The sequence below is a fragment of the Lepidochelys olivacea genome (assembly GCF_965140295.1).
Source record: "Lepidochelys olivacea isolate rLepOli2 genome assembly, chromosome: 8".
Taxonomy (NCBI): Eukaryota; Metazoa; Chordata; order Testudines; family Cheloniidae; genus Lepidochelys; species Lepidochelys olivacea.
In genome coordinates, this window is record NC_140418.1 from 57,350,605 (window position 1) to 57,373,650 (window position 23,046).

Genomic DNA, 23,046 nt, shown 5'->3' on the forward strand with positions numbered 1-23,046 from the left:
TTATTCCAATGCATTCTCAAAGTAGAATTAGCTATTTAAATAATTTCACATATGTTTTGTTCTGCAAGTTTCCATTGATTTAGTCATTTTCTTCCCATTTCAGGCGTTTGGGGCAGTGCATTTTCTATATTATTTAACAGAGTACTTGGAGTTTCCAATTCTCATAATAAAGGTCCCACCATGGAGGAAGAATTAGGTAATGTAACAAAAACAAATCTATTAGCCAGCAACTGGTATTAATATTTTAGTGAATTAATAACTCAAACATCACTATCACTCTAGATCTGTTTGTGGGTGTATGACACTGTGTTAACCTTTTCTTGTACGTCAAAAGCCAGGGAAATTTCCTTTCACCAATTTACAGTGATAGACACCAGTAAAGGACTTGGAGGGCAAGGGAAGAGAATTAGTATTGGCTTACTTTTTCAATACTTTCCCCACTTTTATTTATTTGTAGTCTGAATAGGCACCATACCTGACCTGTGTCAAGGCTATTGGAAGAGGAGAGGTCTTGCACATAAATATTATTTAAACAGATTTTTTAAAAAACATGATGGTTTAAATATACGTACACCAAAGTGCTTTTTCTGATTGATGTGGTCAGCTTCAGGAGCCAATAGGCTGAAAACCTGCCCTCATGGCTACCTGCCATTATAATAAATGTGTTTGAAGATGGGACTGCTCATGTAATTGATAAAGGGATAATGGAGCTTTTCACCTTTTGGTTGCCAGTTCCATTCCATTCCAGGGTGCCCTAAATTCTTACCATCTGATGATAGTTTAATTTCTGTTAAATTAGTTTAGTGGTCTCCATTCACTTTCTACTGGACAAGTGTCCACATCATTGTAGGGAGGGGAATGTTGGAGCTTGATGGTTGTGGTAAGGTACATCTTTCAAAAATGCTAGTTTGGGGGGTTTTTTTAAAGCTTTTGATATTGGAATGATTTTTACTCCTCTACTTTGTCCAGAGACTGTGGATAGGTGCACATGAAATGCATTTAAACCTCTAAATAAACCAGAATAGTCAGCACCTATGTCGATAGTCTGAGTTGAGTGGAAGAGGGCTGGCTGGGCATAAAAACTCCACTATACCTTCTGTCTAGTGGTTGAGACTATTGCTGGGGCAATATGAGGAAGCTAGCTTTGTCATGCTGCTCCTGTCTTGTGGCAAATAGAAGAATTCATCCTACAGGGCTTTCTGTCTGGTATAGTTCATGAGCAACAAAACTCACTGGATAAAGAAAAAATGATTTGGTTAATATAATAATCTGTCTATTTGAGTTAATTTTTGAGGTACTGAAACATAGGAACTTAAGCATTAGTCATCAGAACACTTCAGCACATGCTTAACTTTAAGCATGAGTAGCCCTATAAAAATCACTACGTTTACTTATGTGTTTAAAGTTATGCCTGTACTTAATTGCTTTACTAGAACAGAGCATCACTTTGAATTTTTAAAGAGCTCTTTTCTCTGGTAGGAAAAAAATCCTTAAAAATAATATTTATTTTTTACACTTCCAAATATATTTTTCAACTTTTTTTCATTAATAAAACCCTTGCTCTTGGTTTGAGATGTTTCATGTTTGTGAGAATTTTTACAGACAAATACAAAATACCTCAAAGTGAGAGTTTACCATGGAAAGGGGGATGAAACCTGAACTATATTACAGTGGCAAAACTGTGGTGGATTCCTGGCCCATTAAAGCTAATGACAAAACTTCAGCTGAGTTCAGTGGAATCAGGATTTTACCCAAAATCTATAAATCACACTGAACATGAGAATTAAATAAGCTATTTCTCATATCTTTGTCTTTAAAAAATACATCTTTGACATTCAAAATCTATATTTGTGGCTTTTAATAGTTTCTTTTTTTGGTTGGTTGTTGATTTTTATCTTGTCAGATATTATTTGTCATCATCCAAGAATTTGTACGTTTGTCTTTGTTGCATACTATTAGCATTAACAATAGTTTAGATAGTGTCTGAGTAGCTATTTAGTTTTCAAGAGTGAAAATATCTAAGGAGAAAATCCGTAATGACAGAAACGCTTGTGTGTCTGTATAGATTTCTACAGTGTAATATCTAATCCTAAAAGGACTATCCTCATAAACAATCAACATAGATACAGTGTTATATTATAGCACATTTAAATTTAATTTCCACATGTCTTTTGTTAGCCTGAATCTCTCTCAATCAAGCTTTCTGTTTTGAGCTAGCAAAAGTATTGGAAATACAATGTTGCTACTTGCCTAATGTTTTAGTTGTTGTGATCCTTGATTGGATAATATACATGGTATAAAGTACAATCCCAAACAAAGAATTTTTGGCCCAAAATGAACTCTGTCATTGTCCTGCCATGACAAAAATTTGGTTTATGTCATAAATAACATGGGTGATGTTCTTTAGGAAGAGGCAATTGGTGTATGATATCTATTCCATTCTATTCAAAACAATTATGAGAAGACAGTCTTCTTGTTTTCAGTCTTCTTGTTTTCAGATTTCTCGTATAGACTATTTACATTATAAATTTTCTTGGGGAGGAAGAATTTTTAAGGCTGGAATTTTTAAAGGACCCTAAAGGAGTTAGGCACCAAATTCTCATAGAACTTCAATAGCAGTTGGGTGTCTACTTTGAAAATCCCAATTTAAATCTTTACAACCAAACAGAAGAAGTCAGAATATTGGGAGCTTGGTGAGCTTGTTTGTTCCAACACACATTGCCCACAGTATCAGCTGAAGATGGTTTTCCAACACTAGGCTGTTTATAAAACATATAATTCTGAATTATAAGTTAATAATAATTAACTTATAATTCAGCTGAAGTTCAATAACTAAAGACAATGAAAATTGAAAATCCATTTGTTTCAAGAAAGGCTTTCCTTATTTTAAACATAGTTGGTTACTTGAAAGTAGTAGCAGAAATAATTAAAGAAAACAGAGTTTGCTGACTAGAAAATAGTTTTCACATAAATTAATCTCCTTTATGAGCTATTTGATCTGACAGTGGAATGAATTGCTACTTTAATTGCACAGCTCTCAAAAATCCTTTACCTTTTTTTTAATATTCTTTTATGGTTTTGGAAAAATCCCAAGTAATTTACAGTTTCAGGCTGACTTTGATTATTTTGGATACAGTGATCTTATCCTGACTGAAAATAGATTTTTGCCAAATACATACCTTGTGTTCATTCTGTCGATTAATGGAGTGAAATGTAAAATGCCTGCTTCTCCACTGACGTTAATTGCTTTGGCCTAACTGCTGATTTTTTGTTTGTTTTTCCCTCCAAAATAGATTTGTATTAAAGTTATGTAATTTTCTTGTTTTCTTTTACTTCCCAGAATGTGGAGGGGTAATTGATATGCACACGGCATTCCCATTACCACAAATTAAAGGCATACATTCAGAGGAGAATATATGGCTTTGTTGTCAGGCTTATTTCTGTTAAAGTAGTTTTATTTTGTGGGCTTGCAAAACAGTCCTTAGTTTTGTTATTTTGCTTACAATCTTGAAGAAATCAACCCTGTTATAAGCAGTTGTAATTCACAATGGATGTTAGTGTGCATTGCCCATGCTTAAGTCTGGACTGCACCTTAAAATTCCACCTGTTCTTCAGAGGATTTTCTGCCTTGAAAGGAGAATTCCATTAGATAATGCCGAATTCCTGTGAAAAAAAGGCAAACCTATCCTGAACTTTGCAACAATTCCAAACCAGGATCACACACAATAGATTCTTCACAGTTATGTCCAAATATAATTTGACTCCCTACAGCTGTCTTGCTTAGTTTTCATTTCCTATCTATCACAAGTACTATACAATGATACACCTTGACACTTTTTTGATCTCCTAGTAAGCTTAGATCTAACAATTTAATATATTGTATATATATATTTTTTTTCAACAGAAAATATTAGGCTAAAGCATCTTGTGAGCAATGATAGTTCAGACAGTGAAGATGAATCACAGGGACCAAAAGGTAAGGAAAACTCCATGGTCCAGGGCATGTTTTACTTACTATACCTGCTCCACTTTCTCTATATATACTGTTGATTTTTCTAGCTAAAGCAAGGTGATTGTGATGGCAAAAGAAAATTTAGGGACCTTTGTTGCGATCAATCATGTACATACCCCCAAAATGGGCTGAATCCCGTTTGACTTACCCATGTATGTTGTCCTTTGTTGGGTCCCATTGATGCCAATGGTAAAATTCTACTGCTTGATCCAGCAACCTTAAAAAAGTATATGCCTTGGCTTTAGCTTAGTCAGGGCAAGAGATCTGAGCAAGAGACCTGACTGAGGCCTTTCTCTTCCTATCAGCTCAGACTGTTCAAGCTGGTAAACAAATGACCTCTCAGAGACTTGTGCCTTAACATCAGCTCAGAAAGCCAGCAATGTTGCTCTAATAATCGTCACAGAAGCCCACATCTTGGCATAAGCCTAGTACATGAGAGTTGTTGAGACAGTAACCTCATCAAGCCATATTTCCCAGAAAGCTGAAGTTGATGAGCTAGCAAGTTCACCAGTGTCCCTGGCTTGGTCATCAGCCCAGTAAGCTAGAGATAGATGCCTGTTGATTTCAAAGGGCCCTTAATCAAAAGTTCAGCTGAGTGTGGCTCAGTCTAAGTCCACTGTCTTTGATTAGCATTTCCGGTGCCTCCAGATACCTGTGTGAGTGTCCTCAGTATAGCCATTCTGGACCTAAGGCCACCATATTGGGTAAAATTTGGAACTTGAACTTTGTATTTTGGAAAAAGTGACTTAGACACTTAGGAGCATAATTCTAATTGAAAGTCAGTGGGGCTCAGGCTTCTAAGTCACTTTTGTAAATGGGATTTAGGATCCTAGCCACTTAAGTACTTTTGACATTTTAACCATTATCTCCATCTTGCCCAAATAGTTTATCTTGATTTTTATATATGAAAATATTTTCAACTGGGAATGGGCGACAGGGGATGGATCACTTGATGGTTACTGTTCTGTTCATTCCCTCTGAAGCACCTGGCATTGGCCACTGTTGGAAGACAGGATATTGGGCCAGATGGACCTTTGGTCTGACCCAGTATGGCTGTTCTTATGTTAAAATCTCTTATTCTTTCATGCACGTACCACATCATAGTTTTGGGTGTCTCTATTTCTTCTACAAGAATCAATATCACCACTAACAACTAAAGCAATGAAGGAGATGCAGCTCCTTGCATTATTTTAGGTTTTAAGGATGGTGCCAGCAGTGGCAGGAAGAAAACAATACCTTTGAAAATGAGGTTTAGTCAAGTAAGAAGCTCCTCATTTCTCCTTTGACTTGAAATAATGGGGAGGGAGAGATACCAATTTTGGTGTTTATTTGAAGATATCCTGTTGCAGTGTCACATAAAGAAAATAATCTTTATTTACGGCCTTGTATGTCTGTGTGGGCTTTACACAGCTTGATTTGTGACACTAAGCGCTGGGGCTTGCCATGATTCTCACACTTCCACAGGATAAGTCTGCAGTAGGACCTGCAGATCAGACTTCCTACTCTTTTGACACTTGCTCTGCCCCTATTTAAATGAAAACCAGCTCATTGTGAAGCATGCCTTAAAGAGAAAAATGAGAGTGCTACACTTGGAACATCAGGCCTGATTCTAAATCCCTTGAACACTCAAAACACCTACAGTTGGTGGGAGTTTGGAGAGCTCAAGGTCATGCCCCACAGGTGGTAAGATCCTTTGCAGGTTTGAATGGAAGCTATGGGTCCTCATCACTTTTGGAAATCAGGTGCTATGCTTTTGATTGCATTGCTAGTTTACTTGGGTGATGTTATCAGAACAATCTTGACCCAAAATTTAGATTTTCAATAATTATTTTTTAATAAAGCAAGATCCATAGACAAACTTTTGTGACTTAATTATTAAATGTTCAAGTTTCTCTGTTATGCAGATTTGTAGAATTTAAGATTTAGCTCAATATCTACATCCTTATGTATATCTATATACCCCTTATCGCTGTGAAGATACAGCTCTGAGTGTGAACAGATACAGCCTGAGTTCTCACCTGGTGAAATGCTGCTGACCCCTTCGCCAGCACAGGGGGCCCTAAATGCAGCACGGCCAACGTGGTTCCACCTAGCAGGGCCAAGGCCATACAGCAGGAATTTTCCTGCAACTCAGGAGTGTGTCATGGAGAGGCCAGTGAATGTGCTATTACATGGATCCACACCCATCCCACAGTGGCAGGAACCCAGGCATCTCCACATGCTATTATAGAAGCAGCAAAGATGTTAGATGGACACTCTGCGTTGAGGAGTGAGAATTCCTCCAGCTCCTCTTAAATGCTCTGCACAAACTCCATTTACTTGAGCTGCGCACGAGAGCAGGGCATGGTTTGGTCTTGGGAGAGATGTGAACGCGACCTTTTGCTTCAGTAGGGTGTTGAAACTGAAGCCTCATTTTGAGACTTTTCATGTTAACTGTTTCAGTGCTGTTCATTTTTTTACACACAGGCACTGAAAATCCTGAGGCTGAAAAAGAACTTCAAAGTAGCAGTCAAGAAAGCTGGGTCCAGCGCATGCTGATGGCCTTGGTGGGAGATAGTTCCCTTTTCAACACCAGAGAAGGGCGTGCTGGGAAAGTACACAACTTCATGCTGGGCTTGAACCTCAACACATGGTACCCACTCTCCCCTTTAGCAGGCCTGGGTACTCAGGAATCTGTGGAGGAGGATGAAATGGACACGGCAGTTGCAGGTTAGTTCACAAAATATCTGTGCACTGCATTTCTGTCAGTGAAAGAATAAACTGAGCTACAATTGTGGGAACATGTCATTAGACTGGAATGCTTACAACTGAACACTTCTGAAAGCTAGAACACATTTGCATAGGGGCAGTCTTGAATATTTACAAGCATGTTGAGGTCCTTAAGATGACTGGCGCTGTAAGCGCAATGTGTTATTCCTATATGAGGCAAGTCGAGGCCTCCTGGCAGAATCAGGACGGACTCCATAGAAGTGCAATGTGTTGTTGGTTCTGTATGACGCCCACTCCTAAGGCCTCCTGTCAGAATTGGTTGAACAACATACTTACTTGTAGGGTGGGGAGGAGTTGCTCTTTCCTTGGTAGAGTTGACTAAGGTGCCTTTTGTACATGGCCACTTCCTGGCTTTCTTGAAATACCCACAAAAGACTATGTGGAATGTCCCATCATGCTCTTTTCATCTTCTCTTATTAGCATGGGGCAGAAATGAGTCTTGCCAAACAACATCATTTTCTTCCCTTAATGCTCCCCCTTCAACTCCCTCTACAAATCCTGTCCCTTCCCTACTCCCTACTCCTTGAATTTTTCATAGTAGATCAGCAACAATAACAGTTAGTTCTTATATAGCATTTTTCATCTGTAGATCTCAAAGCATCAGCCTCTGCCTCCAGTCTTGCTGCTCTGTTTTTCTGCTTCTCTCCCAGCTATCTGGGTGTTTCCTCCACACTATCCCCAGTGTGGAACACCCTTACTCTGCTAGTCCACTAAGACACACCTTTCTCCTCATTAAAATCCCTACCTCAGCATGCTTGATCCATTGGGCACATCCAAATTTCTTCATATTTAGTCCATGTGTGTGCAGGAGGGGGAAGTTTGAACTTGTCATTATGGAATTGTAAATACCAGATGCAATTTAAAAGCTCAAGAAACAAAGTGACTCTCTAATGTGTATTTGTTAATGTAACTATCCTTTTGAACGGCTCATACATTCCTTGTGTGCTCCACTTTCTAAACATTATTTTTCAGCTCAGAGGTGTTTACAATTGGGTAATCTTAATATTTATAGTGGTATTTATAGTGCCTAAAACAGGCAGGAAAGTGCTTAGCAGATCTGTGATAAAAATAACTTTTAATGAACTGTAGTATATTTAAGGCATATAGTATGTAAAATCAAACCCTCAACCTCCAGGGTTTTAATTTGGATTAAAATTGAACCTTAGATAGTCAGAGAGCTGCCTCCACTTGAGAGAAATTTTTGACTACAGATCATCTGGAGTTTCCCTGGCCATGTTCTAATAGTTTTTTGCTGTTGACATTTTTTTTTGCATTTCTAAGTATTTGCTCAAATTACAAGATTAGAATCCAGTCCTGCAAGCTACCAAGCATAGTGCTTATCATTATGAGTAATCCCTGCACTTTGCTCAACAGTAACTATCAATAGAACTGGGCCCTCAGTGGTTAGGAACAGAGGGGCTGTGCTAAGATGAATTATTCAGTGGTGTACTTTCAGTACTACTGGTGGTTTATCTATATTTGTACAAGAGCCTGGGAGTCTAAAGAAGTGGCTGCAAAGGAACCTTTGAAATAAATTCAAAATATTACATGATTTTCATGTTCTTTTATATCAAGGCACTGGATGTATTTAACCATCAAACAATTATCCATGGTTTTAAAAACAATATAATTTGACCAGAATTAAAAATATTTTTTCTTTTTGTTTATTAATAGGAAAATTAAACACACCAGAAATAAAGACATCTTAAAAAAACAGAGCTGACATATGTATAGTGCTTTTCACATTGACCACAGACTTATAAAGTCATAGTATAGGTAAAGAACCAGGGCTGCACTTAGGCATACTTGACAATCATCAGTGAGGATTGAATTCAGGACCTGCACCATTGAAAGTACAGGCATCTAATGCTTCAGCTAAAAGTAGCAGCTGGCAGAAGAAAATACAGTAGATAGGACCATCCACTAGGAGACATGACCACATGCATGAGGCCAGGCCAGTGTATTATACATAATAAACATGAATAAAAGCCCTATACATCGTAAGACACGATAATCACACTAGATCACAAGGTGTGTTAGAAATTTTCAAGAGAGAATCATATGATTCTCTGCCTCCCTCCCTGCCCTTATATGGCATGCAGGGGTTATATTGTTAAATACCAGCCAAATCGGCCTGATAAGCCCAGAAGAGTGGTGGGGTTGGGAGAACAGCCAAGCAACATACTTTAGCTTCCCATTTGCAGAATTGCAAATGCTATGTTGTGCAGTTGTTTCTAGGTATGTTTTAGTGGGGAGTGACTGGCAAGAGAGGAGAGTGAGCAGAGCTGGGGACAGGTGCTCTGTGGTATCATGCTCAATCAAACCACCAAATTTAACTGGGAAGAGAGCTCCACTCTTTGGGTCACTTTTCTCAGGCAGTCCAAAAGTCTACTCAGCTTGATGACCTGGAGAGACAGGGGAGCAAGAACAACTCTGGGCCTGGGGAGCCCTGCCCCAGCAGGCATGCTGGGCATGCTCCGGTTGGAGAAGGGGTTTAAAAGGGAGTCTCCTCAGCACAGCAGGGTGGTGGGTGGAGAGGGACAGATCTCCCTATGGAAAGTGATCCAAACTGTAGAGTTCTCTTCCCAGTTAAATTTGGTAGATTTAATATGGAGGGGTTATGCCAGGAGAGCATCTCCAGGAGGAGGACTGCTGCACGGAGCTGAGACCCCCCCACAGCCTGCAGACCATGGGTCAGGTTGCAAGAGACAACCGCAAGCCACAACGTATCTTGAAGAAGGATAGAGCAGTAGGCAGAGACCCAGGAGAGGGTGTTCGCTGGACCATAAGTAGCAGAAGTCTTCTTTATGGAGGTCTTGGGGTTGGAACCCAATGATGTGGGTGGGCTCGGGTTCCCTGATCCCTTACCACTAGGTAAGACTCCACCACAAAAACTAACTGCTTGATGGGGATGCAGCTCCACTCACACCTGGTCATGGAATTGCTACCTGTTCAAGACAACCAGCTCTCGCAGATCTAGATCCTGGTCTCATTGCAGGCAATCCCCGGGACTATTGCCACTGACTTCAAACAGACCAATGCTTGGCTCTAATCCCTTGGAGCAGGAAGTCCTCACACTGAGACTTTTTGTTTTTCCTTTAAGAATTTCAGCTGTTTACAATCTTTGAGTTTTGATTCAATTAAAACTCCAGATTGGCTTCTGCCTCTAATCTGTATATATTTTTTAAACATATGCTTCCTCAGCTGGATGGAGTTTTATTGAATCCAGTCCTTTAGTTCTGCCCGAGCTGTCCACTTCTATTTTAAGTAGAATTCCCATCTAACTTTTCCCCACGTTATTTTTGTTTTTAAGAAATAACCTCAAATCTACTTGAAAACTCCTGAATAATTTCTATATAGACCCACTGTTGATCTATTTCTGTACCTTTGATATTCCAACACCCTTTAAAACACTCTTGAGAAAATGCCAAATGAATAACAATGGGGAAAAATTATCTCATAAGCTTTGCTTCCTTATTTCAATATTTATGGAAACTATTTTATGGTAGATGCACGTCAGTTGTGAATGCCCTTTTCAACTCCCTCACTTTCCTTTAAGTTGATTGCCATGACAAGGAGCATCTGGAAATAAAAAATGAGAACATGTTTTATAAGCTATACTTGAAACATTCTTTCTTCTAAATCAAATTCTTGTATATCGGATAGTCAATCTGTGCTGGTCCCACACAGATTCTATTCATTTATGACTGTTCTTTATGTTTTACTGTTAAAAAAGATTTCATGTGATAAGCAAGTCTCTTAGCAGAGGTGCATTTTTCTTTGATGAATTCACATGTAATAAGTCCTACCATTTTTATCTTACCTCTCACAGAGAATAGTTTGCAGAATTCCTAGGAATATAAACTAGTATCTTTTAAAAAAAAGAAAACCGGGACCAGCCATAACTGAGTAATCCAATGATCTCTCTCACCTGGCACCCTGTCTGCAACAGTGGCCAATGCTGATGCTGTAGAGAGAGGCAAAAATTCCATGTAACATACTGTAATTGACTCCAATTCATGGAGTCACTGTGTGTGCTGTGCTACATAAATACCCTAGTTTGGGCTCAGTACAGGGGTAGTTTGGGGAAATTTGAGGGCCTATGGTATATAGGAGGGCAGATTGGATGATCTGATGGTCCCTTCTGAACTTAACCTCTCCGAATCTATTTGGTAGCAGGCTGGGTATGCCACACATTTGGGGGCAAGTGCTGTAGGTGTTCCAAGCATTAGGCCTTTAAGGTGCTAACCTTTGGGGGGGTTCCCGTAAACATTCAGAGTCTAATAAAAAACATGGGATACCTTACAAGGGCTGCCAGAAATGCACAGAGCAGTTACCCTGGGCATCCTTGCTTTAACCTACAAATCCAAGATGAACCAACAGTTCCTAACCCAGCCCTTAAGGGGAGTGCAGTACTGGGGTACAAAGGGCAGCTCCTCCTGCCTGGCACCAGAGATCATATAGCAGGGGAAAGGATAGCTCAGTGGTTTTAGCATTGGGTTGTTAAACCAAGGGTTGTGAGTTCAATCCTTGAGGGGGCCATATAGGGATCTGGGGCAAAAATTGGGGATTGGTCCTGCTTTGAGCAGGGGGTTGGACTGGATGATCTCCTGCGGTCCCTTTCAACCCTGATATTTTATGATTCTTTCCCTGTATTGTTGATGCAGTTTAGGAAGCAATTTTAACATTATCAGCTGTTCCTTTTGCTGATATAGATGGAGATATGAAGAATAGCATCATTAATAACAATACAGTACGAGTGTTAGTACAAGTGGTCTCAACACTGATTTATTCTCATCCTGGAGATGGGAGACCCTACTACCGTTGTGAAATCAAATGTGGTGTTCTGCTTAGCATTGTGGAGCAGTGGTAAATTGAAAAAGAAGACTATACTAACTAAAACCAGTTTGTGGCAAGAGCCAGTGTTGCACCTCTCAACAAGAACTTTATTTTGGCCCCATATTTAAATTTCATAAATTTAAAGAAAGAAAGGTTTTATAAATTGATGAAGTGATTTAAATTTTTTAAAAAAAATTCTAGTGAAAGCAAATGGTTTATAAACAAACAAATGCAAATGAAACACAATCATTGTATCAGTAAAAACTGGAAAGGTAAACTGGCTACAGTACAAACAAAAGAAAAACAGATACAGCTGACTTTTATTTTCCAGGTTGAAAGAAATGTAAATACATACAAAGTAAATGTGTGTGTTTTTACACTTCCAGTAATGTAAGGTGTTATTAACATATAACGTAAGTATTTGCCTGTGACTTAAGTTAAGAGTAGCTTTTTAATAAGGCATAGAGAACTATTATTCTGATGTTTGGTTAGGTCTCAATAGAAGTTCTGCGTCTCAGTTACATGTTGCTCTGAAGGTGTTTTCCCTTGAGAAATTCAGATACAAAATAGGAAATTGGTGCATCATTTGATGAATCTGTTCTTGGGTAAAGGGAAAAGAATCAAAGTACTTGATTTGAGGTTGAATGGGCAAAGTTTTCTTCATGGAACCTGAAGTGCAAGGGGTAACCTGGTTTTTATGAACTAGAGTAAGAATCAATTTCCATTCATTTTTCCTTACATGAAAACACCTTTGCAAGGGTGACTATTTACTCTGACATCTGTGTCAGACATGCATGATTGTTTAACTTTAGAGGCATAAAGTTTAAGGCCAGAAGGGACTACTAGATCATCTAGTCTGCCTTCCTGTATAGTACAGGTCATCCGCATCTGGACACTACCCTACACTAGGAGGTATTAGAGGGAGAGACAAAAGAAACGAATAATCTGAGTGCTCAGGTGCTATAGTGTTCATCATTCCTTGGACTACAGTGGCCTCTTCAGACATCGCTGTTTAAATCAAAATTTCAAGCTGTCAGGGTTCCTTCCCCACTCTGAACTCTAGGGTACAGATGTGGGGACCTGCATGAAAAACCCCTAAGCTTTTTTTTACCAGCTTAGGTTAAAACTTCCCCAAGATACAAACTGTTTTACCTTTTGCCCTTGGACTTTATTGCTGCCACCACCAGGCGTCTAACAAATATATAACAGGGAAAGAGCCCGCTTGGAAATGTCTTTCCCCTCAAAAAATCCTCCCGAAACCCTACACCCCCTTTCCTGGGGAAGGCTTGATAAAAATCCTCACCAATTTGCATAGGTGAACACAGACCCAAACCCTTGGATCTTAAGAACAATGAAAAAGCAATCCGGTTCTTAAAAGAAGAATTTTAATTGAAGAAAAAAAGTAAAAGAATTACCTCTGTAAAATCAGGATGGTAAATACCTTACAGGGTAATCAGATTCAAAACATAGAGAATCCCTCTAGGCAAAACCTTAAGTTACAAAAAGACACAAAAACAGGAATCTACATTCCATTCAGCACAGTTTATTTTCTCAGCCATTTAAAGAAAACAGAATCTAACGCATATCTAGCTAGGTTACTTACTAAGTTCTAAGACTCCATTCCTTTTCTGTTCCTGGCAAAAGCATCAGGCAGACAGAGAGAACCTTTGTTTCCCGCCCCCACTCCCGGCTTTGAAAGTATCTTGTCTCCTCATTGGTCATTTTGGTCAGGTGCCAGCAAGCTTATCCTAGCTTCTTAACCCTTTACAGGTGAAAGGGTTTTTCCTCTGGCCAGGAGGGATTTTAAAGGTGTTTACCCTTCCCTTTATATTTATGACACAAGCATCTTAAACTTAAGTTTGGGAGCAAACCACGGTTTATGATTAAAGGTCCTGTTACGTGGTACAATCAGGTGCGCTATGAAGAAAAAAATCATTCTTCAGAAATATCTTTAAGACCCAGGGGGAAATATTCAAGCTCTACAGGGAGTGTTTAGCAGTATCCAAAGACTGGGATGGTGCAAATGGACACACAGAAATCTCCCTTTCCCTCCGCCCCCCACCCCTCGTACACACAGATTGAGCTTTGGGATCAGGGAGGTTACACTGCATGCTTTTGGGTCTGCAAACTCTAACCTAACAACTTTTTCTGGAAAACAATATTATGGTTCTGGCCAATGTGACAAGCAACATGGTAACGTGTTAATTCATGCCTAAAGTCTAATTTCAGACAATGGAGCCTTGAAAGGATGTCAACATAGTGTTTGGATATGCAGATTGGTACTGAAGGTCATATAGTGAACATTTATGATTTTGCAGTCAGATATCAGATTTGGATAACTATTTTCTTTGCATTTCTGGGGGGCTAATTCCTGTCACTTTGGAAGTCATCTTATTGTGATTATTTTTAATACACACATACATTTTTTGTTAAGACTTCTTACTTTACAGTAGATCACGTTAGACTTACATTTAGTTAAGTTACTTAATGCAATTATCATCCATAGTTCTGAGTGATTCTACAATCCATTAGAAGGGTACTTTACCTATTCAGTTACTAACTGTTGGGGATTTTTGGATCTGTTTTTTGTTTTGTTTTGCTTAGATCCTGATGAATTTGAGAGGATATATGAGCCACTAGATGTGAAGAGCAAAAAGATTCATGTAGTGGATAGTGGGCTCACCTTTAACCTGCCATACCCCCTTATCTTAAGACCTCAGCGAGGCGTTGATCTCATCATCTCCTTTGATTTCTCTGCAAGGCCAAGTGACTCCAGTCCTCCTTTCAAAGTAAGTAGAACAGGCCATTCCTTCAGTTTGTGTTATCATTTTTGAGGAGGTTAGGCCCAGATTCTCAAAGATATTTAGGCATTTAACACCAACTGATTTCAATGGAAGTTACGCGCCTAAATACCTTTGAAAAGCTGGACCATGCTTTTTATCCTCCCACCATGCTGGTGGCAAACTCCACTCTTTTGTGTCTTCTAGGCCCTCCCATTCACAGGGCTCTTTTTCAAAAGTCTTACTTTGGTGCCATCATGGCTCCAGCTCTGCAGTAATTGACTTTCACATCACCAGTTTTCTACTCAGCCCCCAATCCTGCTCACTTTACTCAGGAGATTAATTCCACTGAGATAGAAGAGTCTACTACCACAAGGAAGGCAGTGGGATTTGACCCTCAACAAAATGTCACTTGAAATAATTCCTCACCTGACTTTTATGGAAACCCTGACTGCACAATGACATGCAGAATTTGACCCTTAAATCTTTTTTTTAAAACTACATGCCATGATCTGTTGTCTCCTCTTGTAAAAAAAAAAAGTTTGTAATCAATATTAAGCAAATAAGTAGCTTACATTTATACTATAAAATATACTACTAATAAAAAATAAAACAGTACAACACAAATATAGAAGAAAATACCATATGTAAGTTCCATAATACAGGAGAATTACAATAAGCAAACATCCAGAAATCTGAACTGCTACTTCAGTCTTCTTTTGATGTCATGATTATCTCATGTTAAACAAAATACAAAAAGATAAATTCTTAGTGTAAGAAGTGAAAAATCTTCTCCTTATCTACCATAAGCTACTCATTAGATCGTCTATGGAAGGTGTATCAGCACACTTAGGGTTTGTGTACACCGAACCACAGTGTGGGCTATGGGGATGTGAACTGCAGAGCACACCAAAGTGTTGCAATCTCACTGCCCTGTGTGGATGCAGCTGGTGCAAACAAAAAGGTTCCGAGTTCACATTAACGCAGTCCTCTTTCAAGCAGGAGTGTGCTAACGTGAACTAGATACCTTTTAGTTCATGACAGCAACGTCCACCCGGGGCAGTTAGATCGCAGTACTTTGCATCGCAGAACTTGCATGCTGCGCAGTTCATACCCCTATAGTCCGCACTGTGGCGCAGCGTAAACGTAACTTAACCTTAGTTTAAATACCACTAGGTTGTTGTTGTAAATAAATAGTTAGTAGGGGTAATGTTTTCAGAAGTACCTGTCTTATTTTCAGATGTGAGTGACACGCTTAGGGCTGGATGCACCAAGGGACTTAGGTGTCTGGTTCTGATATTTATGTGACATTGAGATCCTCAAAATCTCCATTCAGCTAACATCTAAATTCCCTAGCCGCCTAGGGGCTTGCCTACACTTGAAATGCTGTAGTAGCACAGCTGTAGTGCTTCCGAGTAGACATTACCAGGGCTGACAGGAGAGGTTTTCCTATCCACTTTCCCAAACCGCAGTAGCTAGGTCGACAGATGAACTCTTCTGTTGATCTAGTGCTGTCTACAGCAGGGATTAAGTCCAGTTGGCATGCTCAGAGCACACCTACTGGATCCGACTTTGCACAAAAGAAAGCCAAGGCTGACTGATCAGGAAGTTGGCAGGAGGGGTGGCTGGTTGAGGAGGCTGGAGGGTAGTGTACCGTGTGCATGTACATACCTAGGTACCAGGTCAGTTGCCCAGTGGTCAGGGCTCTCATCTGGGATGTGGGAGACTTCAAATCCCCACTCTGCTTGATTTGGAGCAGGGACTTGAACTCAGATCTCCCACATCCCAGGGTGAGTGCCCAGGTCGTCGGTTTGTCCCTCTCTTGTTTTTTGTGAGAAAGGGCTTAGGTGCCTAGCTCTAGGAGAAAGTTCACAGCTGTGAAGTCTGAGTGGATATAGGCATCTTCATCCAGCTTGGAGTTCGGTGCTTAACTACCTCTAATGGGTGGTGCTTAGGCCACTCCCCTCTCCTCAGCATTTCCCATGGGCTACCTTATATGGCTCCCCCTTTCAGCATGCTGACTTCTGTGAATCTCTCTCTGAGGCACCTAGTTCTCCCCATGCACTGTACAGGGAGTATAGGTGCCTAACTTGGGGCTGAGGAGTCCACTGGATTGCTACACCTAAATCCTGCTATGGATTATTAACTTTCAGTGAGCTTTAGACTCTGACAGTGCCTGAGTCACTTCTGAAACTGAGATTTTGGCTCCAAAGTCACTTAAGGGTTTTTTAAAAAATTACCCTAAATGTAAAAGTATGATTACAGATCAGTAACTGGCCATAAAGGCTTTAAATAAAGAAATGGTTAGAAATTTCAGGAGTCTAATTGTCGTGGCTTGGAGATTTTTCATCAGAGCAGTTCTGGTTGTTGTTTTTTAAAGTATCCAGCACCGTGTGGTAGAGATTTAGAACAATCTTTCCCTTTGCCATTCTGACATCTTTCCAGACAAGAGATTTTCAAAGCAAATGAATTTCCCTGTCATTAGTTTAGACATGGAAGACCTGGTCTGACTCTCGGTGAATTCAATGGAAAGGCTGAGAAGTGGATCAGACATTATGACTTCTTCAGAAACTCCCTGCCAGAAAGCAGGTTTCTTTATAATCCAAAAGCTAACCATTTCTCCAGCTCTAAGAGAAAGGCATTTCCATTTATTAGGTTATTAATTAATCATTAATATAACGTTGTTATATATTGAGCACCAAGCATATGCTTGGCATTGCAGCAACATGGGTTCCTGTCCTTTGTAATGTAAAATCTAGTGCACTGATGGGAATTCAAGTAGCATTGAATGGGTTTAACTGAGATGAAAATTTGGCACTGTGCCTGCAGGATTAATGTGGCTGTTCTTCAAAAATAGATGATGATCATTGCCACAGTTCAGAGCAACTGCACCTATATCCCCCTCTGTGGTCTAGCAGGAACACCCGCTCTAGCAGCTTCTGGCTTCCCAGCTGTCACCACTCTTGGGCATAAGAAAGGCCACACTGGGTCAGACCAATCATCCATCTAGCCCAGTATCCTGTCTTCCAACAGTGGCCAGTGTCAAATGCTTCAGAGGGAATGAACAGAACAGGAACAGGCAATCATTGAATGATCTGTCCCCAGTCGTCCACTCCCAGCTTATGGCAAACCAAGGCTAAGGACACTCAGAGCATAGGATTGCTTCCCTGGCCATCTTGGTGGAAAGCTGCTTCTTTTTCCCTCTTGACTGGGGTATTTCTAGGCTGCACAGTTTCCTGCCTGCACTGTGAATTCCCTTGCAAGTCAGACTGCCGCAGCAGGCTGCTTTACCTTCTTCTCAGACGCTATAAGCAGTGTAAAAGCCCAGCATTTTAACTTATCACACAGCTTTTTCTAAGCAAGTACATTTATTCTTGCAGTAAAGGCATTACAGAGAAAACTTATTATAAACAATAAAAGAGCCTACCTGTATACTAATAAGCTAACTAGAGATCACCTTCTATTTCTGCAAGTGCTTTGGTCAGTGCTTCCAACCCTTCCCAGCCGATTGGGGCCCTCTCTTGAACAGAAGGTCCTCTCTATTTGCTGGGCCAGAAAGAAGGTCCTGTTGTGATTCAGATTAAACTCACACTATTTATCCAAAAATCCTTTGTCTGTGGAATCTCTCTGGAGGTCTTACAACCTAAGTAAATTTGCCTAATTCCCCCCCACCCCAACCCCCAAGTTCTTGGTTCAAGGGAGGGGGCTGTCATTACTCTCCCCTATGGAATGACATACAATCCCTGACCCACAATGATACATAGATTTAACACAGTAAGATCTTCCAAAGAGTTTGGAGGAAATTGCCATATCTGTTACAATAATGATGATTAGGTAAGAGGAAGTCTGCAAAATGGATTGCATGGTGTCATTCAAAAGTGAATCAGATATTCTGTTAGAAAGTACTATCAGGAAAGTGACCCAGCCTGACACATGCGGTTGCAGAGTGAGAATTAGGGCAGTTTGAGAACTGTTGAGCCCTGATCTTCCTTTACACTGCTACATGCATTTTCAGGCCCCTTTACTCCGCCAGAGTGATGTAGAGTGGCTGTAATATACATGAGAGTCAGGTCCTTTGTATTCACGTAGGAGTTAGGTGACGTCTACAGTTTTGTTTGGGAAAAGGGAGGTAGAAATGTACACCAATCTTACTGTACCACAGCATCTCAATCGTATTAGAAATAGCATGAGAAAGGTCCAAGTTTATAATTACTGCATGTTGTAACTACTTGAGAAGGTGGTTGCTGACATAAGAATTCTTAAGATTAAACACATACACATTAGTAGCTGGAAAGAATGTAATAGCTGGAATATGAACCAGAATTCCTATGCTCTAGCTTCATAGAGCAACTCCATTATATGACGTAGGAAATGTCTCTGTATCATCTTGTAGAGATTTATCATTGTTCAGTCACTGCAATACAGTTGATTATACAATATGTTGGAAGCAAACTTTTCAGTTGTGCCATTGCCAAAGTAAGCCCAGTGTTTTATCTGGGATTTTCTAAGAATAGTCCCATCCAACCTAGAGTAAAGTAATCACTGCAAAATAAAGGTTAAATGACATCTATTATTTCTTAAGTGGCAAGAGTGGAATGCCTGATCCACTGCCTTTACAATCAAAACAGACAGACAAAACATGCAGACAGCTCTAAATGACCAGAGGAAGGTTAATGTCTCCCAGGAGTATTAAAGCCAACAGAAAAACAATAACAGCAAGGACATTTTCATGGGATACTTAAATGGACACCATCTATTTGAAATCCTAGTCAGTTGTTAAAAGTGAGCTTAAAGTAGTGTCAGGGAATACACCTGTTTTGGAGACCCACTGAAAATTGTTGTGGTTTTACAACCACATTGTCAATTCAAAAAGAAAGATTTCTCTCTCCTCTGCTGCCACATATAAGAGCCACCCAAACACCACTGACCATTGACTATGTCGGGTACAGTAATATGAGTTATAGAGTATTGCAGAGAGTAAACAAACTGAAAAAAGAGAGAACTTCTCTCTAATCTCTTTCCACTACAGTAATAAGGTACTATTTGTAACAATAGTAGGTTAAACAAACTCAGACTGTCCCTGTACTTGGCATGCTGCTTAGATCTTCCCTGCATAAACACCTCACCTCCACTTAATTGACTGACTCTTGAAGTCTAATGGTTAATTAGGCAAAATTCACTTCCGAATTTGGCCCATTTTTTGTCATTAAGGGAGCATGGGGTCCATTGTCCTGATCAGCTAGTATCATTGACTTTGTAAGGTCATCTCCACTGAGACATCTTTTCTTTTCTCTCATTTTTATGTTTTCCCAATAGTGTTGCCTGGGCAATGTTTTAAATGCCTAGTCCTGTATTGCTTTTTGTGCATTGAGCTTTCTGTCTGTTGGTAGGTACTTTGCATGCAGATTGGAAGGTAGCAATATAGCAACATTAAGATATTTATTAAAAATAGCAACAGGGTTTCATGCACTTTTAGACCTTATATAAATTCCATCAAAACTCCCAACAACTCTAAAAGCCATTTGACAGAAGGGTAGGAGCTTGGCAAAGAACAAAAATGAAATGCATGAAGTTTTGTCTCAAAGTGATCTCTTAAAAGACTGAGCTATTAATTCTGAACACTGACGTGTATGATAGAAATACTGACATACCTCCACCTAGCACCCAGCTATAATCTGGAGACAGTAGTTTTCTGCTAGCCACTTTCACTCTGCCAAGAAGGACCTGAGCAAAATTCTGATCTCAGTTCCCACTGTGGCAAATATGGGGTACTTTCACTTCAGGCTTCAGTGGAGTTACCCTAGATTCACACTGGTGAACATGAGATCAGAATGTGGCTGAATAGCTCAAATGAGCTCAGTGAGAACATTATGATTCTGTGTCAATGAAGCTGCTGTTTCTATATACCATGCTGCTTAGTACTCTCCCTGAAAAAGAATGAGTACAATTTATTTGAAGAAGTCTGTATTCACAGCGCATACATCACTGCAGAATTTGCCCTTTGTTTGCAGTAGATTTGAAATATGTCTTATCTCTGCAAAACATAGTGAAATCTGCCAGCTGAAGACAATGACTGCATTCACCCATTTTTATTTCATATCCACTGCCTTTTAGTCTCTTGCGTGTCCAAAATGGTTTCCTAAAGGAAAATCCTATTTCATTCTGATTACACATGGTTAAATATAGACTGGTCTTCCCTAACCTCCCACAATATGCCCACATTATGTGCTTTTGAATCATTGTTTGCCAATGATTTTGTTTACTTCTCTGTCATGAGAAAACAACATACTATTTTTCAGGTTTCCATCCTGGCTGTAGCATGATTTAAAATGCAGTTCTGCTTGGAGAAGTACTTATGTAAACGTAGTGTTCTGTGGGTCAGTGTTGATAAATCTCTTTGGTTTCCATAGCAGTGGTGGTCAGTTTAAAAATAACATTATGGGTGGGGTTTTGTTTAGCTGTCAGCAAAGCAAACTCATCCTAAAATCTGAGAGCCAAGATGAGCTCTCCCCTTTTCGTGAATCATCACTTGTCATAAAGGTTGTGCAGGCCAAATTAGGCCCTGAATTACAGCTGTGCAACTCCATTGTCTTCAAATAATGTCTTCAATGGCAACTGTACAATCCCATTATTTTCACTGGGTTCACACAGGTTTAACTGGCTTTTTAAGCGATTCTGATGATACTGAAGGTGGAATTCATTTTTGCTCCTTCTCGGTTGGCCCTCCAAGAGTAACGGGGGTAAAAATCATTTTTAAAATGTATTTTTATCAATAAAGTCATCAGATATGAGTCTCTGGGGAGCAGAGTTGCATAAGAAAATAAATTTGGAGACCTGCTTTTAAGAGTGGAACTTCACTTTAATGATTTGGGATTGAGCAGTCTTTAAAGGAGAGCCTACACTTCAAACCAAAAACTGTTTGTGTTTAGATATCAAGCCCAATTTGGCAACACTTGACTCATGCCGATACTCCTGCTGCAGTCAGAAAGCAATGGTTTGTAAGATTGTTCCTATCATTGGTTATCTTTGTTTATCTCTGTGACCCTCAATAAAAAGTCCCCAATTGTGATGGTTGTTTGTAAACATTTGAAACTTTACTTCCTTTTTTAGGAAATTTTGCTTGCTGAAAAATGGGCCAAAATGAACAACCTTCCTTTTCCAAAAATAGATCCACATGTGTTTGATCGAGAGGGCCTGAAGGAGTGCTATGTTTTCAAACCCAAGAATACGGCTACAGAGAAAGACTGTCCAACCATCATCCACTTTGTTCTGGCAAACATCAACTTCCGGAAATACAAAGCTCCAGGTGTGTTTGCAATAGACACTAAAAGACACTAAATCTTGGTGTTCCTGGAAACAAGAAATTAATATATCAGTTGTTACATTGTGAATACTCTTTATCAGAAAGACCTAGAAATCTTTCCATAATGGCCATCAATTTCCAAAGCCCCATATAAAAGCAAGTTATTGTTATATAATTTATATTTAATCTCTTAAAACTTTCCGTTTTATTTTTTCAAAATGATCAAATATTGTCCCTGGTTTTTTTTTGTCTCTATAGGTGTTCCAAGGGAAACTCAGGGAGAGAAGGACTTTGCTGACTTTGATATTTTTGATGATCCTAATACGCCATTCTCTACCTTCAACTTCCAATATTCCAATGAAGCTTTCAAAAGGCTTCATGATCTAATGGAATTCAACACTCTGAATAACTTAGATGTAAGTACAGTGTAAAAATGTCTGATTTACACCAGTTCAGAGGTGCTTTAGGGAGTCCACATAGTGATAGGATTAACTAGAGACAAGAATAAACCCCTAAATTTACTGCTTAAAATCTTCAATTTTTTTCTGCCTGTGTGCAGAAAAGTGCAAACTTGCACACAAATGTATTTGTATATGCAGTTATCTATGCTGTTTTGCATTAATCTTTTTTACACAATTCACAAAAGAAGCACAGCCCAACTAGTAGGATGAAAAAGTTCACTTTCAAAAAACGAAGCCAGTTAACTTTTAAGGATCCTATACTGCCCTTGATTTGTGTGCAGAATCCCATAGATCTCAATGGAAGTTCTACATACCAATTTGAATGTATAACACTACCTATAACAGGGAAGGTAAATAGCATCATGTCCCAGCTTTCTCGGTGACTGACCAAATCAGCACCTTGATAAAGGCAACTGACAAGACCAAGTGATTTTGGTAGGGAGAGGGAGGGGACAGCTTGCCTTCTCCATTATGGCTCCTATTATTAATGGCATCTGGTTTCTGGAAAGAGACTGAATGGCCACGATGACAAAAAATGCCAATTTCCATGTGCGGCTGATTGTATCCATTAGTACCAGACACAAACCTATCCTTGGTGATCCATTTATTTGTTACTTGTTTATTGCAATACATTATATTTGTGGTAAGCCACACACTGAAAAAGCTCCAGTGAGTAAACAACTAGCATCCCATCTGCCTAGCAACTCTGGACTCACTGTAACACATCAATCAGTGCTCCCTTCTGTACTGGCTCCCCAGTGAATACAGACTGTCTTGATATTCAAAGCACCTGCATGGGATTTGGTCCTAGTTCACTGAGAGATCACCTTGACCCTCCACAACCAGGATGCTTCATTTCACTTGAACTCTGAAGCAGCTGGA

General features: G+C 39.6%; 1 protein-coding gene across 1 annotated transcript in view; it reads left to right on the forward strand.

Annotated features, from left to right (window-relative positions):
- PLA2G4A (phospholipase A2 group IVA) overlaps positions 1 to 23,046 on the forward strand; it is a 136,034-nt gene that overhangs the window by 105,389 nt on the left and 7,599 nt on the right. The window contains exons 12-17 of the mRNA XM_084637875.1: positions 104 to 196; positions 3,905 to 3,976; positions 6,479 to 6,721; positions 14,225 to 14,409; positions 21,511 to 21,706; positions 21,962 to 22,119. Of these exons, the coding sequence (XP_084494001.1) occupies positions 104 to 196; positions 3,905 to 3,976; positions 6,479 to 6,721; positions 14,225 to 14,409; positions 21,511 to 21,706; positions 21,962 to 22,119 (947 nt within the window). The remainder of the gene's footprint in view (positions 1 to 103; positions 197 to 3,904; positions 3,977 to 6,478; positions 6,722 to 14,224; positions 14,410 to 21,510; positions 21,707 to 21,961; positions 22,120 to 23,046) is intronic.